Source organism: Ochotona curzoniae, unplaced genomic scaffold (genome assembly GCF_017591425.1).
Source record: "Ochotona curzoniae isolate NIBS_2020 unplaced genomic scaffold, NIBS_Ocur_1.0 scaffold_4701, whole genome shotgun sequence".
Lineage (NCBI taxonomy): Eukaryota > Metazoa > Chordata > Mammalia > Lagomorpha > Ochotonidae > Ochotona > Ochotona curzoniae.
Window position 1 is genome coordinate 8,511,496 of NW_024467122.1, and position 18,370 is coordinate 8,529,865.

Here is an 18,370-nt window from a genome sequence, read left to right on the forward strand (position 1 = left end):
TGAGCAAAATCTACCACTGATTGCTTATTAAAGTAAGTAGCTTCTAGTTTATATGGAGATCCAAATGAAACCACCTATGCAGTGGTCATAAAGAGAAAATGCGTGCCTGTTATTAGGAACCTACTCACTAGCCATTTCTCAACTCTCAGCCCATCCTCTGTGGAGGAAGATGAAGATGAAGATGGTCACACCGTGGTGGCCACGGCCCGAGGCATATTTAACAGCAATGGTGGCGTGTTGAGCTCCATAGAAACTGGCGTTAGCATAATTATTCCACAAGGAGCCATTCCCGAAGGCATTGAGCAGGAAATCTATTTCAAGGTCTGCCGAGACAACAGCATCCTTCCTCCTCTAGACAAAGAGAAAGGTGAATGTTTCTTGTTTCCGTTTTTATTAGTTTGAAGACAATGGACTGCGTGTATTTGTAGGTAGAGTTCTAGGAAGATAACCATGATTTTCTCCTTCTTTCTCCCTCAATTTCTAGTTTCTTCCTTTCTGCTTTAGTTTTTATGAAGATATGCTTTCAGTCCACTATGTAATCACAGGCTTAATTTACTACTGACCATAATATTCAACAATAGCAAGTAGAGAGGCCGCAGTACTACAAGAGTATCAATAAGAGCTCTAATCACAAGGTGTAGTATATCACAGAATATAAAGTTCATTCCTGTACAGTTTTTGGTATTCTGTATTAATCACCACATTTCAGAGCAAATGAAGTTGTCTTTCTGGGACTGGCTGGTTTCTCTAATCATAGTGGTTTCTATCTCTGCTTGGTTTTAGTGTCAGAGTTGCTGTTTGTGCACCTGCGAGCTTGCAGTGCTCGGTGCCAGACGGCAGAGCAGCCTCTCTCCTGCCTCTCGGTGACATCACGGGCCTGTGTAGATGGACCTTCTCCAAGAGGCTGTGCTTTTACTGTGAAATCAGGAGTGGTGGCAGGTGACGGGCATCCTTACACAAGACTGCCAGGCAGTGCTGGCTGATCCTACATCCATCTGTGTGCATGGGGTAGCTGACAGCCATGTTGCCTTTAATTACAGTGTGCATGTGAAAGCCAACCCTCTGGAGCAGGTTGCTGTCCACTCATAAATGCTTGGCAGAGTGGAGGAGAGCGCTGCACTCTGAGTCTGAGCATCCAAAGCAGCATGGCAAGGAGGCCGTTGCTCTGTCAGGATGCCCTCATGCTCAACTGTTAGGGTTTCTTCATGTCTTTACAGCACCCCACTACGTTGTATTAGCTCACTTTCCTAACACCCAAATCTATGTTCTGATTCTGGGATAACCTACCAGTAAGACTGTGTTATATCTCTACATGAACCCATTAAACCACGTTTATAGCAAAATTCTAAAATGGAAGATATGAAATGAATGTTTAGCCTAGCAGTCCAGATGTTGGTTAAGACACCCACTTCCTACATTGCATTGGCTGGCCTCATTTCCCAGCCCTGGCTCTCTCTCCCAGCTACTGAGGCCCAGGAGACAGCAGTGACAGCCCAGGGGTTGAGTGTTTTATGTGGAATCTTGGTTCCTGGCTTTAGCCCCTCTCCCACTCTCTTCCTGTAAAATAGAGAACTAGTTCAAATGGAAGGTTCCGGTAACGTGTGTGAAGAGTACACGTCGGGCTGTTTTCTACCATAGATCCGCGGGACTGAATGGATTAGCCTGTGACTGTTTGTCACTTGAAGTGTGACTATTTTGAATCAAAATTTGGTAGAAATATAAAAAACACTGGTTTCAGAAATAGAGTGTGTTGATTATAAGTTAAAATAATAGTGTCTTGATTATGTTGAGTTAAAATATTAAAATTGATGACACCTATGTCTTTTTACTTTGTTGTGGCTACCAGAAAATTAAAATTCTTACTTCCCTCACAATTTTCTTGGTCAGGAGTGCTATACAGAACTCACCCTACTTGGTATTAAAGTGTGTGATTAGGATGCGCTGGAGAGAAGCAAGGATGTAGAAGGAAGACCTGTGTGTGTAACTTGTGTGTGTTGTGCTCTCTCCCCGACTGCAGGTGAGACATTGCTAAGCCCCCTGGTGATGTGTGGGCCCCATGGCCTCAAGTTCCTGAAGCCCGTGGAGCTGCGCCTGCCACACTGTGCGTCCATGACTCCTGACGGTTGGTCTTTTGCTCTAAAATCATCCGACTCCTCGTCGGGTATGCTGTCTTCACTCTGTCCTTTGGGGCTTTGGAAACTGTCGTTGATTAATCCTGGGCTGGTGGTGCTGCCCAGCTGTTGGTTAGCCAATCTGCACTTCTGTTCCTGTGGCCTTGTAGCATCACCAGTGTTTGCACGTGTGTTTGTGGTGCTCCTGCATATAAACAGGCAGATTTAAGTTTCTGCCTTTTGGAAAATAATTTGGCCAGAGGTTGACTCTTTCATGGTAGTCAACAAAATTATTCATTCTGTCAGAGTTTTTAGGATAATTAGAGAACTGTTAATTGTGCCTCATATGCAATCATTTGATGTAGTTGTATTTGTTTCTGATTACTGTTTCATTTCCTAATCTGCAAAGTATGTATACGAGAAAAACTTACAAAATCTCCCATTGTGATCGTACTTGGCCATAGTCTTTCAATGCAGAACTCTAAATTAAGTCTCTTATGCACTATTTCAAGACGTTTTACTCTTAAAATCATAATTTTGAAGATTCCACTGAATTTATTTATTTTCTTGAGTGATTGAAATCAGTTACCAATCAGAACATTTTTATTTTTGGTGTAGAAAACTTTGTGAGAACCTGGTAGAAAAATAATTTAAAATCCATGAACATTTTCATAAATCAGTGGGCAGTGTTCAGTTTTCACTACAGTGTGAATTGGCAGGTTATGGTGTAGAAATTGCAATAGGAGTTATTTTACTGTCACCCAACAGAAAAAAAAATTATATAGAAAACATGTATTTCTTAGAGACTCCCCTGGGAAACATTTTCTTAGCATAGGCTCGGTTAGTGGTAGGACATTAATGAAACTGCATTTGAGGTTCTTGGCGCTATAACCTAGTGACTGCATCCTCGCCTTGCGTGCACCAAGGTCCCGCATGGACGCTGGTCTGTGTCCTGGCTGCTGTACTTCCATCCGACTCCTTGCTCATGGCCTGGAGGGCAGTGGACATAGCCCAGAGCCTTGTAACTCTACTCCCACAGCATCCAGAGGGGAGTCTAGAGGGAGCTCCTGGCTCCTGCCTTCAGACTGGCTCGGCTCTGGCTGCTGAGGCCATATGGAATGGGCAATGGGATGGAGGACCTTTTTCTATCTCTTCTCTATACATCTGCCTTTCCAATAAACAACACAATATTTAAAAAAAAAAAAAAAAGAAAAGAAAACTTAAAGTTATTCCAAATGTGGTAGCATGAGCTCTGACTGCCCTCATATACCAAATTAGACCATTACACATTTGCTGCCACTATTTTGTCTGATGCCATAAACATATATTATCTTGATTAGTTTTGTTTTTTCAATTTTTTACATTACATTGGAGTAAAGTCATCCAGAAAATGAAAATGCATTTATGGAATCTTATATGGCTTTGGATTGTATTGCAACTATAAATTTCTGTTCAAAAGTCAATGTGGATTTTGATAACTATTGATTTAATGCCTACAAAAACTAGTGTATTGTGAAGAAACTCAAGCCTCAAGATGAGATACGTATTTTATTTCCTCTCAGAGAGCTACCATACGTCTGTCATTGTCTGGACAGTTTGTTCTCTTAGTATAATATAGTCATATCCCTAAAACTAAGTCACTTTTTAAAATTCATTCCATCATAAAATACTATTGATTCAGATCATATTTAGATAATGTATACCTTTAGCAGGTATGGTGTACAAATGGCACTGTTGACATTTTGGCTAGATAATCTTTTGCTATAGGGCATGACTTTTCTGTTTGGGATCTAGCCTCTACCCACTGGGTGCACATGGGTGCACATTTGCCAAGCAGAAAACTTCCCCAGACATTGTCCCATGGAGACGTGATGACTCCTGGTTGAGCTATTGCTGTAAAGCAACTATAACTGTCTCTCCATAAACTTGGATGCTCAGAGCCATTTAGTCCTTCCGCCTGCCTCATGTTGGTGTCAGCACCCAGAGGCTTTAGCTCTGTTTGTGATTCTAAAATCAGCAAGAGCTTGTGAAAAAACCCCAATACCCACTACCTTCTTCAACCTGACAGGCAACGTTCAGTGTTTGAGTTCTGGCAAGTGGTTTTTAACTAGAATCACTTGGTGCAGTACCCTTGTCAGCTGGCTTGGGTTTTCTTTTAGGTTTTTCAGTTTGGTTCTGGTTTCCTTTTTCTTTTTCCTAAGAATTATTTATTTCTTTGAAAGGCAGGGTTGGAAAGCAAGAGAGACAGGCAGAGAGCACGTAAAACATCCTCTGCTGCCCTCCTGAGATAACTATCAGAGAGCTGAGTTACAAGTAGAGCATCCTAGCCCGGCATGACAGTGTAATGGCTAAATCCTTGCCTTCCAAACGCTGGGATCCCATTTGGGCACCAGTTCATATAAAGGCTACTCCATTTCCCATCCAGCTCACTGCTTGTGCCCTAGGAAGCCAATAGAGGATGACTCAAAGCCTTGGGACCCTGCACCTGTGTGGGAGACCTGGAAGAAGCTCCTGGCTCCTGGCTTTGGATTGGCTTAGCTCTGGCTGTTGCAGCCTCTTGGGGAGTGAACCAGCAGATGAAAGATCTTTCTCTCTGTAAATCTGGCTATCCGGTAAAAAATAAATTTATAAATGTTTAAAAAAAAAAAAAAAAAGGAAATGGAGCAGCCAGGTCTCCAGTCAATTCCCTATGGAATTAGATGGTGGCTTAGCCCACGATGCCATAACCCTGGCACCTTGTCCTGTTTTTAAGGAGGAAGAGCTAGGAACCAGATTCTGTAGAGCTTGCACAGTTGAGTGTGAGTGGTGCATCCTATACTCAACTCAAATTTGCTACCAGTTATTATCCAGACTTCAAAATGAAAGAAAGGTGCCATTAATGTCTTGAAGTTGGGAGCAAACTGGGGCTGTCTCAGGCATGTGATTGTGCTTTTACTCATCTTTGAGAGGACCATTGGACTGACAGGTAACGCTAGCCTGAAGCAGCTTTGAGTGACAGGTGCCGGCAGGTCTGCATTGAAATGCAGCATCAAGAGGTTTTGATGTAAGTACAGTGTGTTGAGGATTCTCTAACTGTGTACGTATTTGCAGTTTGCCCCAGAATTGCAAAGCATTATGAATAACAACTTACTCAACTAAATGACAACTACTTTCTTTTCTCATTAGGTGATCCCAAAACCTGGCAGAACAAGTGTCTTCCTGGAGATCCGAATTACCTTGTTGGAGCAAATTGTGTTTCTGTCCTGATTGACCACTTTTGATTTACACTGTGGGGACCTGATTGACTAATGTGAAGCTGAGTGAAGCCTACCAAGGCTACATGGAACCACTCTACCAAGTATTATATTTTTTTGTAGAGTTGATACTACAGTTTGTTTGTATTAAGCGTTTGTTGGACTGGTCCAGATTGTGAGCATGCCCTGAACCGTGGTCAGAACACATGCTTCCAGCTGCATGTTTGTGACGGAAGAACTCTTGGTATTGGCTATAGGTTCAAAGGTTCTTTTCGCTGTAATAATTTTGTACTTGTTTTTATGGTCACTGCTTAACTTCACCTACTGATTTCCGTTAAAATACCAGCCACTAATGGGGGTGCATTTAGTTCTGTTATTTCCAAAGTACGTTGTTTCAAAGTTAATTATGGCCCTAGCCTTGCACACATGTTTATTTTTACTATGCATGAAGTATATGCACACATTTTTAAAATGCACCTGGAATATATAACCAGTATAGTGGACTTAACAGAAATGTACAGCAGGGGGAATTTATAACTTTCGGGGGGAGGGGTGTTCAGGTGAAGACAATGACTTACTGTATATGAAAATACAACTTTCTTAAGGAAGGACACCAAAGCATGTGAGACTGGTAACGTGGCCTCTTTGAATCTCTAACCATATCACCACACTCATACTAACCAGCAGGAATGCCTTACCCTCATGGTTTTAATTCTTAGATCATTCTTGCCATGTTACTAAGTTTTTATGGGTTTTGTGCGCATCTAGATACTGTATCATGAAGAAGATTGGATAAATTGTGAATTTGGTGGTTTCTGAAATGTATAAATCACCCAGAAGAAAATAATGGTGTGATTTGGGGAGGGGAATTTTTTTTTCCATTTGCCAAGGGCAGTAGTTGTTTTCTTCTGGGCTTGCGTTTGAACACTTTGATGTTTTCAGGATGCTTGTACATACTGCGTGCATACCACTTTTGCTCTTGGTTTGTAAATTAACTTTTATAAACTTTACCTTTTTTATACATAAACAAAAGCAGGTTTCTAAAGGCTACCTTTGTATTCTCCTGTACCTCTTGAGCCTTGGACTCGGCCCTCTGCAGCAATAAAGCAGCATTTCTATGACACACAAGGTCATTTTTTTAAAGACAAAGAATGCACAGAGTTGTTACATTTTTAAGTGCTGCATTTAAAAGACAGTTCCTCAGAATTCTCTAGTTTGATTAAATTCTTGCAAAGTATCCCTATTGTAATTTGTGATACAATGCTGTGCCCTAAAGTGTATTTTTTTACTAATAGACAATTTATTATGGCACATCAGCACGACTTCTGTTCAGATAATACACCACTACTTTCTGTTAATCATTAGGTGTGACTGAGTTTCTTTTGCAGTTATTAAAAATCTCAAATTTCTAAATATACAGAATAAACTTTTTAAAATAAAGTGCTGGTTTGGTCTGTTTGCCCACTGTGTCTGGTTTGCTACCACCTTCTAAGCCTGTTTTATAGTCCCTGTCCATGGATTGTCTGCACCCAGGGTCCCCTACCTCTCCTGAGGCTTAGTGCTGCCCGGCACACTGCCTCTTCCTGAGACCAGTTAGTTGTCTCGCTGGGCAGGGCCAGTGAGGGAAGCTGACCAGTGAGGAGGGCGTGTGCTCTTTCCTGCTCCTGCCAGCACCTGTATACACTCGTTTAGATCTGTACTTGTGTTCATTAGGACTAACGTTGTGATCCAGAAACGAGACGTGGTGTTTTACTGTGTCCCTGCATTTGGGGAGGAAGATGGCTCTTACAGGCCCTGAATACTCGACCACAACCCGTGCTGTCGCTCAGGTTGTCACTAAAGTGTTTTCTGTTATCTTTGCAAATGTAGCCCATTGATACTGATGTTATTCTTTGTTTTTGTTTTTTAAGATGTATTTATCTTAATTGGAAACACAATTGAGATTTATGGAGAAAAATAGAGACAGATCTTCTATACACTGGTGCATTCCCCAAATGGTTTTCAGTGATGGCGTTCAGCCAGTCCAAAACTAAGATCTGCTCCAGGTCTCCCACATGGGTGCAGTAGCCCAAGAACCTAGGCGGTCAGCTCCTGCTTCTTCAGGCCACAAGCAGGGAACTGGATGGAAGTGAAGCAGCTGGGATATGAACCAGCTCCTCATATGGGATCCCAGTAAATGCAAGGTGAGGGCTTGACCACTGTGTCTAGCCCTTCATCTTTGTATTTAAGTTATACTTTATATGCTTTAAGTTCATCATTTTAAAGCAGATTATTTGCCACATTTTGACAAACACACTTTGCTAATTTCCTCAGGCCCAAGCCATACCTCTTCAGCCCTGGGCAGCAGCGATCTCCTTTCTTTGCCTGCATTTTTTGGCAGTTTCAGAAAAGGTCAAAAATTGGAATTGTACAATGTGTGGCCTTTGACTCTGGTTTCTTTTCCCTTAAAATGATTCACTGGATGTGGCAATTATAGCCTAGGCGTTATTACTGGGCATGCTTCCGTGGTGGGGCTGTACCAGTTTATCTGGCTTGTTTCTGTGTTTTGGGTATCATGAGAAAAGCTGCTAGAAGCGTATGCACATGCGTTTTCATGTGATGGACGTTTCACTTGACCAAACCCCTGGGAGTAGGATCACTGGGTTACAAAGTACGTGTGTATTTAATCTTACTAAAAGCTGCCAAGCTGATTTCCAAGGTGGCTGCACCACTCGAACTCAGTAGCCTGATGTTCTACCTGGCAATTGCTGTTGGCATTTTATTTTCAGTTTCTTGTGGTTTTGATTTCTTCTTTAATTCATGATGATGAAAGGTTTTTTGGGCTTTTGGTGTTGATTTTAGTTCATCTTTTCATTGAAAGGCAAAATGACACAGAAAGATCCCAACCACTGGATTTATTCCCCAAAAAGGCCACAAGAGCTGGTACTGTGCCAGCCCAAAGCCAAGAACTCTGTCCTGGTCTCTCGTTCGGGTAGCATTTGAGCCATCCTCTGCTGCCTCCTGGGGTGTGCTCCAGTAGGAAGCTGAGTCAGAAGCAGAAACAGCTGGAGGGCTGGCTGGCTGTGCAAGGCAGGCATCACAGGTAGGTGCTTATTGTGCTGCACTACAACACCCACCCTTGAGCACTTCTCAGTGTATTGGCCACCATGTATCCTCTTTCAGTATAGTAGCACCTTAGTCCCCACCCCCTTTTAATGGGCTGTTTATTGACTGCTGAGAATTCTTTACCATCTTTTGGACGTGAACACATACCTGGTTTGTTATTGTACAGTGGCTGTCAGAGGGCAGGAGTTAGTGATCTTGATGAAGCTCAGTTTATGTATTCATAGACTATGTCCAAGAAATCCTTGCCTACCCCAGGGTACAAAGGTTTTTAAAAATTTGTTTTTAAACACAGAATTCCCATCTGCCCAAACACCCAGAATGGCTAGAGAACTGCAGGTGGGAACCAGGGACTGTTACAGGTATCCCATATGAGTAACAGGCCCAGCTTGAACCATCACTGCTGCCTCCCAGGCTCTGCATTAGCAGGAAAATAGAATCGCGCTGATGTGAGTGGCAAATGCTGATTCCTGACGCAGTGTCTGAACTTCCAGACCCAGCTGCTTGCCCCTACACAGATCTTTTCCTTCTAAGTTTTCTTTGATTTTATATAGGTTTTAAGTGGATATCTATAGTTTGTCCTGAGTTGATTTTATATATAGTAGGAGGTATGTATTTTATCTAGGATTTTTAAAACATGTCCTTAACTGTAAACAGAGACTTCCATATGAACAAGCTGGTGAAATAAGAGAAGAGTAAATGTTTGTATTCCATTTATTCCTCTTTCGTACAAGAGCAAGGATTTATAAATGGCCTTTAAGGTACAGTGTGCCTTGGAGCCCGTTTCCTGCTTCGTGTGACTGCCTAAGTTCCCTGGCAGTCAACAGCAGCTGCGATGCTGCACCCTCCCTTTGCAGTATTGGTTGCCTTGGCGACCACGTGCCTGTGAACACCATTGAGTGCACCCAAGTTCTTTGCCTGCTGGGACGGTGCCTGGCAGGTACCAGCAAAGTCAGACTGGTTGCCTGCAAAGGAGTCCCAACCTTCACCTGCCCATGGGCGTCACGCCGAGTTGTGACTCCATTTTCTGTACTTTGTCACTGATTTTCTTATTTTTGAGGCTATGGAAAATGCCATTTGTAACATAACTTTCTGGTTCTGAATGGGTTTGAAAACATGCATGTGTAAAAATTTTTTTAATCTATAAAAATAGAACATGAAAACTGATGGGACCTGTATGTGCAGAGGGAACCAAGTGTTCCACTCACTGCCTTACAGTGCTTGTCACAAACGTATGGCAGAACCAGCATGTACCAAGGGCAGTGGGTTCCCAGAGGGAACCTTGAGGACATGGGCTTCCAGCGCCGTGGGCACCATGTGGCTCTCCCAGAGATGGAAGGCCAAAGATGGGTCCGTAGTGATGACGGGAGGAAACGTGCAAGAGTGCTGTGTCCAGGCCATGGCAGCAACGTAGTCCCCATGACCGACTTTCTGGTTTTCAGCATATTTCTCACTCCAAGACATCGGAAAAGGAACACACCATGTGAAAGCATGATACTGAGAACTTGGACTCTTTGCCCAGACTCCCCAAAGTGTTAGCATTTGTGCTCATGCACTCCAGGTAGGTACAGTATATAGACAGCCAGCATGGCTGACACAATAGAACACCACAGACCAGGTGAACTGACACCACAGTTACGAGGCTGGAGTTGAGGTGTGAGTGCACACTTCGGGGCAAGGCTGACTTGCACATGCACATCTTGCCACGTCAGCAGCTGTCATCTTCAGGGTCAGTCTAATTAATGCCTTAGCTCAGAGCTTCTGTCTCCTTCTTTTCTGTCTAGTTCTGCTGGGCAGTCCAGAATGTGTATTTCTTCCTTTAATTCAGTTGCTTTAAAAAAAAAATTCATGTATTTTAAGATTTTGTTTGCAAGAGCGTATTTGTTTATTGTGGCTGTATCTTTCCTGTATCTTCAGCAATATTTTGTCTTAAAGTCTATTTTGATAGTTTAGCCGCTGCAGCTTTATTAGTGGCAGCTGTGGGGGACATCTTTGAGTCCGTCTGTGCTCAGCCTGTTCATGTTTGCTGGGGTTAACCTGCATTTCTCTGCCGGTGCTTCGTCTTTGTCTTTTTCCCATCTCTCCTTTATTGTCCTCTTTCTTATGACATAGATGTTTTCTGGCATTCACTTTCTTCATTTTTCGTGGGATTCTCTTTTGCCTCTTTTGTTACTGCTGCTCTAGAAATTACAATTTGAGTCTTGGCTTCCAACATTTGTCATCAGATTGACACCGAGTTTAGCAAAGTACATAATCTACTCCCCTGGGCCTCCGTTTGCTTCACCCTCCTTGTATCATTGTCATAAATTTTATCTCTTTGTGCTATAAACCAAAAAGAAGTATCATGGGTTTTTTTGTTTTGTTTAACCTCCTCCCTTTTTTTTTTTTTTTTTTGAGGAAGAAGACATTGTTTTAAATTCATTTTTATTGGAAAGTCTGATTTACAGAGAGGAAGATCTTCCATCCACTGGTTCACTGCAGCTGAATGGAAAGTGGAGCATCCAGAACATGAACCAGCGCCTAAATGGGATCCCGGCAGATGCAAGGTGAGGATTTAGCCACTAGGGTACCGTGCTGGATTCGTTATTTAGCAACAACAAAAGTATTTATTTGAAAGTTACAGTTAGATAGTAGAGCTAGATCTTCCATCCACTGGTTTGTTCCACAAATGGCCACGGTAGACAGAGCTGCACGAGGTTGAAGCAAAGAGCTTCCAGGTCTCCCATATGAATGCAGGGACACAGAAACACCTGGGCCATCTTCCACTGTTTGCCCAGGAACATTAGCAGGGAGCCAGGTTGGCAGTGCAGCAGCTGGGACCCCAGCCAGTGCCCATATGGGATGTCAGTGCCACAGCAGCCATTTAACCTACTATACTACAACGCTAGTCTTAAGTGACTGTCTACGTATTACATGAAGCACACACTTTCATTTTTTATCTTCATTTTTATAGGCAATCTGAACAGTTATAAATAGAATCAAATTTATCTTAAGTGTACCAATTAGATACATTTCTCTATAACTTTGCTGTAAATGCTCTGGAGGAGGCCCAGTGCAGTGGCTCAAAGGCTAAATCCTCACCTCATAAACACTGGGATCCCGTAAGGGCATTGGTTCATGTCCCAGCTGCTCCACTTTCCATCCAGCTGCCTGCCTGTGGCCTGAGAAAGTAGTAGAGGATGGCCCAAAGCCTTGGGACCCTGCACCCATGTGGGAGACGTGGAAGAAGCTCCTGGTTCCTGGCTTTGGATCAGCTCAGTTCCAGCCATTGCGGCCACTTGGGGAGTGAATCAATAGATGGAGAATCTTTCTGTGTCGTCCTCTCTAAATCTGATCTGCCTTTCCAATGAAAATGAATACATCTTCACACACACACACACACACACACACACACACACACACACACACACACACTGGATGGGTGTCTGCAACAGTGCTTTATCTCTGGATCCCTTTTGTCTTTTTTTTTTTTTTTGGTTTTTTGTACTTTATTATTATTATTTTATGATACAGTTCCATAAGCCCTAGGATTTCCCTTACCTCCTCCCCATATTCCCTCCCCCTCACACACATATTGAGTTCCCCTATATTATTACTATTGTATGGTTCTTCATAAACAGTCATATGTCCATCATTGCAGCCATGGGAAGTGACAGAGTCCAGCATCTTATTGTCAAAATATAATTAACAGTTTCATTGGGAGTGCATCTTTGATCTCGAAGTAGACATACATACTGCATTGTAGCCTCATATCTGGATATGATAGTCTCCATTACACAGTTACTGTACATCCCCTTAAATGAAAAGCCACAAAACAAAATCAACAGAAAGAAGAAATTAAAAATGCCATGAAGGGGCCTGGCGCGGTGGCGCAGAGGTTAAGGTCCTCGCCTTGCACACCCGGGATCCCATATGGACGCTGGTTCTAATCCCGGCAGCCCTGCTTCCCTTCCAGCTCCCTGCCTGTGGCCCGGGAAAGCAGTCGAGGACGGCCCAAAGCTTTGGGACCCTGCACCCACGTGGGAGACCCGGAAGAGGCTCCTGGCTTCGGATCGGCATAGCATCGGCCGTTGCGCTCACTTGGGGAGTGACTCATCGGATGGAAGATCTTCCTCTCTGTCTCTCCTCTCTGTATTATCTGCCTTTCCAATAAAAAAAAAATAATAATAAAAATAAATCTTTTAAAAAAATGCCATGAAGTTAAATAATGTGCTACTGAATGACTAATGTGTCACTGAAGAAATGAAAAGAAAATCAAGAACCTTGAGAAAAATGATGCTACTAAATGATCTGTGAGTCAGTGACGAATTTAATGAGAAGAAAATTTTTGGAGAAGCAAAAAAAAAATCAAAATCCATGAGATATAACTTCTGATCTTTGTTGGCGAGATGTGTCTCCTGTAGGCAACAAATAGATGGGTTTTGTTTTTTTTTTTTTTAATCCAGTGCACTAATCTATGACATTGGATGAGTTTAAACCATTTATATTCAGGATTATTAAGAATGGGTGGTAATTTGGTCCTATCATTTTAGTAATGAGTTCTTAATTGATTAGTCTTCTCTTGTTTTACCGAGATGCTCTTCACATTTGCCTTTGGTTTTGATGGGTCACTGTTCCTCTTCTCTGTCAAGAGAACATCTTTATCCTTTCTAGGGCAGGTCTGGAAGAGGCATATTCTTTTAACTTTACACTGTGGAAGAATTTTATTTCATTTTCAAAGACAAATGAGGGCCCGGCGCGGTGGCGCAAGTGGTTAAAGGTCCTCACCTTGCCGCCCGGGATCCCATATGGGCGCCGGTTCTAATCCCGGCAGCCCCGCTTCCCTTCCAGCTCCCTGCCTGTGGCCTGGGAAAGCAGCAGAGGACGGCCCAAAGCTTTGGGAACCTGCACCCGCGTGGGAGACCCGGAAGAGGCTCCTGGCTTCGGATCGGCATAGTATCGGCCCGTTGCGCTCACTTGGGGAGTGAATCATCGGACGGAAGATCTTCCTCTCTGTCTCTCCTCTCTGTATATCTGCCTTTCCAATGAAAAAATAATAAAAATAAATCTTTAAAAAAAAAAAAAAAGACAAATGAAAACTTTCCTGGGCATGTTATCCTGGGTCGACAATTTTTTGCTTTTAGGATCTGGAATATGTCGCTCCATTCTCTTCTAACCTGTGTCACCCACAGGTCTACAGTTCGATTTTACTTATTGTGGTTGGTACACAGCTCTTTTTTTGCAGTCACCTGTGCCACTCCTTCCAGCAAGTTCCAGGTCTGAGTTCTTATGTTAGAACTCTCCATAGCCCCAGCTCCTGGCTCACGACTCTCAACCTCCTGTGTTGATATACTGAGGCTGCACCATTGTCTGTACAACCTTTCTCCCACTTTCAATTCTAAAAGACAATGGAGAATCAAGTTGGTGGAAGAGGGTAAGGACACAGCCAAACAAAAGGAGAAACATTAGCCAGTGTGAAGCAGAGAGGGCACATTTCAGGAAATAGGAGAGGACAGAACCACAGCAGAGGGGCCCCTGGAGACTGACAGACACAGGAAAGCAGCAGACACAACAATGTGGTGTTGCAGTGACTGATACCCCAGCAGCATTCAGCAAACAGCGATCTGAACTCCACCAGCAACAAGGTGGGAAGGGGCATTCACCAGGAGCTCAGGAAGTGGACCCAGATAAAGAACTGCCCGTCCTGCTGGTCTGTTTGATCTGACCAAGGGCAGAGACAGTGTGGCAGATCCCAAACAGGTGGTATGGGAACAGGTTAGATTTCACAACCCAGTCCACTCTAGACCAATGGACAGTGCTGTGCATGCACTGAGCTGTAAGTGAACTCATTTCATGGTGTTTTAAAGATTTATTTATTTTTATTACAAAGTCAGATATACAGAGAGGAGGAGAGACAGAGAGGAAGACCCTCCGTCCGATGATTCATTACCCAAGTGACCGCAATGGCCGGTGCTGTGCCAATCTGAAGCCAGGATCCAGGAACTTCCTCCATCTCTCCCATGTGGGTGCAGGGTCCAAGGTGTTGGGCTGTCCTCGACTGCTTTCCCAGGCCACAACCAGGGAGCTGGATGGGTAGTGGAGCTGCCAGGATTAGAACTGGCACCCATATGGGATCCTGGCAGGTTCAAGGTGAGGACTTAAGCTACTAGGCCACCATGCGGGCGCGAGTGAACTCATTTCTGACTCGGTGAACTGCAACAATGTGGCATCCTACAGGTTCTACCAAAGATAGGTCTGAGTAGTCCTTGGACCTGACAGCCAGCAGATCAAGAACTCTAGTAGTGGCACATCAGATGCCATTTTCCACAGTGTGGAAAAACTTTAAGACTGCAGGGACAACAGTGAGCTGCACATGTGCTGAGCTGGGAGCGAACTCGCTGAGCTCAGTGCATTGCACTGGTCCGACGGGGAAAATACCAGTATTGCATTGTGCAGGTGAAAATAGGTCCATGTGGCCCTCAATCCCAACAGCCAACAGGCTCCATCAAGATCAGCTGCACCAATAGACAGGATACCTGCTGTCTCCCTAATCCTGGGACCTGCTCCAACCAGAAGTGGGAGAAAAGTTGTACAGACAACAGTGAAGCCTCAGCACGGGATCACAGGAGGTAGAGAGTGGTGAGCCAGGAGCTGGGGCTACGGAGACCACGGTGGAAATCTAACAGAAGAACCCACTTTGCAAATGTTTATATTTTCTCTCACTGCTCAGAGAAATTCTCAAAACAAGTTGGCAGATTCAGGTCTGTTTTGCTGTTTTTCCCTCATTTTCTTGTCTTTGTATGTATTGGCTAATTTTTAGTAATCTCCTTTCAAGTCCACTGATTGCAGTAATCTTCCAGATCAGAAGTACTATTGAGCCTCTCAGGACGCTCTTCATTTCAGCTCTTGTACTGTTCTACTCTGGAATCTCTGCAGCCCACATGGCATCAACAGGATTGACACTGTGCAATTAAGAAAATAAGAAATTAAGCACGAGGTTATTACAGTGGGTGGCCAGAGGGAGCTCCCTCTTAAAGAATTCAGCCCCAAAGGCTTCCTGGCTCTTCATTGAACTGCTCGGGGGGCAAACGCCAGGCACGGATGTGGCACACACTTGCACAGCCTTGTCCATATTGATAGGAACCAGCCAATTCCTGGGTGGTCAGGAATGCAACCCACATAGCCAGAATCAGTACCCGAGTGTCTCAAGGCTATTTCTCAGGCTCCCAGTCCTGTGGCCCAGCTGCAGGCCCCTGCTTGCAGTCTGCCCATCTCCAGAGCTAACAGTCTGAACTGCAGATCACACACACAATCCATCGTGCTCTTATCAAGTCACGCTGGCTTTCTGGAAACTGCCTGCAACAGTGTCTACTTGGTTGGCTGTTTTACGATTTCTATCCTGTACTGATGATCAGCATTGGTGAGTCATTGTGATACTTCCCTAACTGCTTAGCCATAACTTCCTTTAGGTCCTTGAACACAGCCATGTGACAATCAAGCAACATGTTAGTCAACAACATACTATGGTCCCCTGTTACATAATGTGAAATATTCCTGTTGCATCCTGACAGCATAGCCATCAAATGCACAGCTTTTCTAAAACAAAATGTGGAAGTGCTCCGCCTTTCTCGACTGGCAGCAGGCTCAGGCGTCTCAGGTTGAGGAGTCCATGTCCGAGGACCAGCTGTGGGCAGCACTAAGATGCTGCTTGGAATGCCAGTGTCCCATAACAGCACATGCTTGAGGTCATCTGCTCCTCTACTGATCCAGTGTCTTGCTAATGTTCCTGGAGAAGCAGCAGCAGAAGGGTCCAAGCACCAAGCATTCACATGGGGAGACCCAGATGAAGTGCCAGGCTCCCGCTGCGCAGCTCAGTCTTGGCTGTCGGTGGCCATCTGGCAACTAAACTAGCAGATTGGAGATCTCTGTTAAAAAAGTCCATGTCAGGGCCGTGGCATGATAGCCTAGAGGCTGAATCCTTGCCTTCTGTGCACTGGGATCCCATATGGGCACCGGTTCATGTCTCAGCTGCTCCACTTGACATCCAGTTCCCTTCTTTCAGCCTAGAAAAGCAGTTGAGGATGGCCCAAAACTTTGGGACCCTGGACCCGTGTAGGAGACCCTGAGGAAGCTCCTGGCTTCTAGCTTCAGATCAGCTTAACTCCAGCCATTGTGGCCATTTGGAAAGTAATTCATCAGACAGAAGATCTTTCTCTCTGTAAATCTGCCTTTTCAATAAAAATAAGTTTTTCTGTTTTAAAAAGACCATGTCAGGCCTAATATGGTGGCCTAGCAGCTAAAGTCCTCACCTTGAACCCACCGGGATCCCATATGGGCACCAGTTCTAATCCCAGCAGCCCCACTTCCCATCCAACTCCCTGCTTGTGCCCTGGGAAAGCAGTCGAGGATGGCCCAAGGCTTTGGGGCCCTGCACCCATGTGGGAGACTTGGAAGAAGCTCCTGGCTCCTGGCTTCAGATCATAGCAGCACTGGCCATTGTAGTCATTTGGGGAGTGAATCAGTGAATGGAAGATCTTCCTCTCTGTATGTCTGACTTTGCGATAAAAATAAAATAAATCTTAAGGAAAAAAAAAAAAAAGACCATGTCAGGTAATTGACCTATACCACACAGGTTTGTATAAATGAACCACGATGTTCATGTAACAATGGATTACCTAATGAGATTTTCAGAATATCCCTGGTTTTAGGGAATATTCTGAAGTGTTTAGAGGGGATATTCTGCAACTACTTATAACTACTTCTAGTTGAAGTCTGGTCTGCCACATCCAAGGTCCAGAGTCCAGTAGCGTCTGCTTCTGCCTTCCCTCGGATTGGGGGTTTTTAGATTGTTTTCCAGTCTGGTTTCCTGGTGGTTGCCTCTGCATGGCCATATGTGCTCAGCCAGTCGAGCTTGTCCTGCTCGCCCTCTGCTGCCCGCTCCTGGACTGGCCTTCCTGTTTGCCGTGGCTTCCTATTTGTGAAAGGAATGGCAGTGGCTGCTCCACAGCGCATGCACCAAGCAGCAGTTACAAGGAGTGAGTGGGCCCTCACAGGCTGTTCTCTCAGGAGGCGCGGCTCGGCACCTGTCCCCCTGCCCTCTTCCCGTGGCCCTTTCATTTGGGGAACTGTTGTAGTGCAATCCCTCATGACACTTGCTTCAGGAGTCCAGTCATGCTGGGTGGGCCTCCCTCCCCATCAGTGTCCCTGACCTGGCATGTGCAGGCCCAGTGGGGACCAAGCTACACAGGCATGCTTGTGTTGGAGCAGATGGAAAGCAGCAGGCTGTGTCCCAGGGCTCTTTGCTGTTGCTGGGAAAACGAAAAGCTGGGGTGGTTCTCTTTCTTGCCAAGTTTTGAGGCCACAACCTGCAAAGCTGGGACATAATAATGTCTTGAGACAGACTGGGTTTGTGAGGCACGTGGAGCTACTGCCAGGACCCCAGGAGCAGCTCCCAACAAGCCCTTAGCTCCTCTTTTTTCCAGACTTGTTTTGGCTCTTGTGCCAGCTTGCAGAGTCCAGGCCGTGTAACCCTGCTCCCTTCCTTTGTGTAAGAGACTCCGAGGTCTCAGCCGCGCTCCGCGTCTCTGCAGCTGGGTGTCTGTACAGGGAGCCTCTTCATCAGCTTCCAGTGGCCCTCCATCCATTCCCAGCGTCACTGGGCGGCTCTTAACGCAACTGGGTGGCACATGTGGCCTCTCCTATGGTGTCCCACACTCTCGTAGCCTTCATTGCCCTTCCCCGCGAACCCCCCTACCCGGGAGCGAGCTGTTCATGTGATCCCCGACTCACAGGCCCGGAGTCCCAGCGTGGGCAGTGCTGTGGGGACCTGCTGAAGACATGGCACACAACTATGAGAAAATGCCCTCCCAGCAAACACCTGCAGAGGTTGCTCTAGTTCAAGGACAGCTGTCATTTCCTGGTGACCCTTGATCAAATGGAAACTCT

The 18,370-nt window shown here is 44.8% G+C and overlaps 1 protein-coding gene across 2 annotated transcripts in view; it reads left to right on the forward strand.

Annotated features, from left to right (window-relative positions):
* TJP1 (tight junction protein 1) overlaps positions 1–6,783 on the forward strand; it is a 234,926-nt gene extending 228,143 nt beyond the window's left edge. The window contains exons 27-29 of one of the 2 annotated variants that reach the window (XM_040969244.1): positions 150–367; positions 2,018–2,161; positions 5,277–6,783. In XM_040969244.1, the coding sequence (XP_040825178.1) occupies positions 150–367; positions 2,018–2,161; positions 5,277–5,371 (457 nt within the window). In that variant the 3' untranslated portion in view covers positions 5,372–6,783. The remainder of the gene's footprint in view (positions 1–149; positions 368–2,017; positions 2,162–5,276) is intronic. The other variant, XM_040969245.1, reaches the window with a different exon arrangement.
* Positions 6,784–18,370: the final 11,587 nt, after the last annotated feature.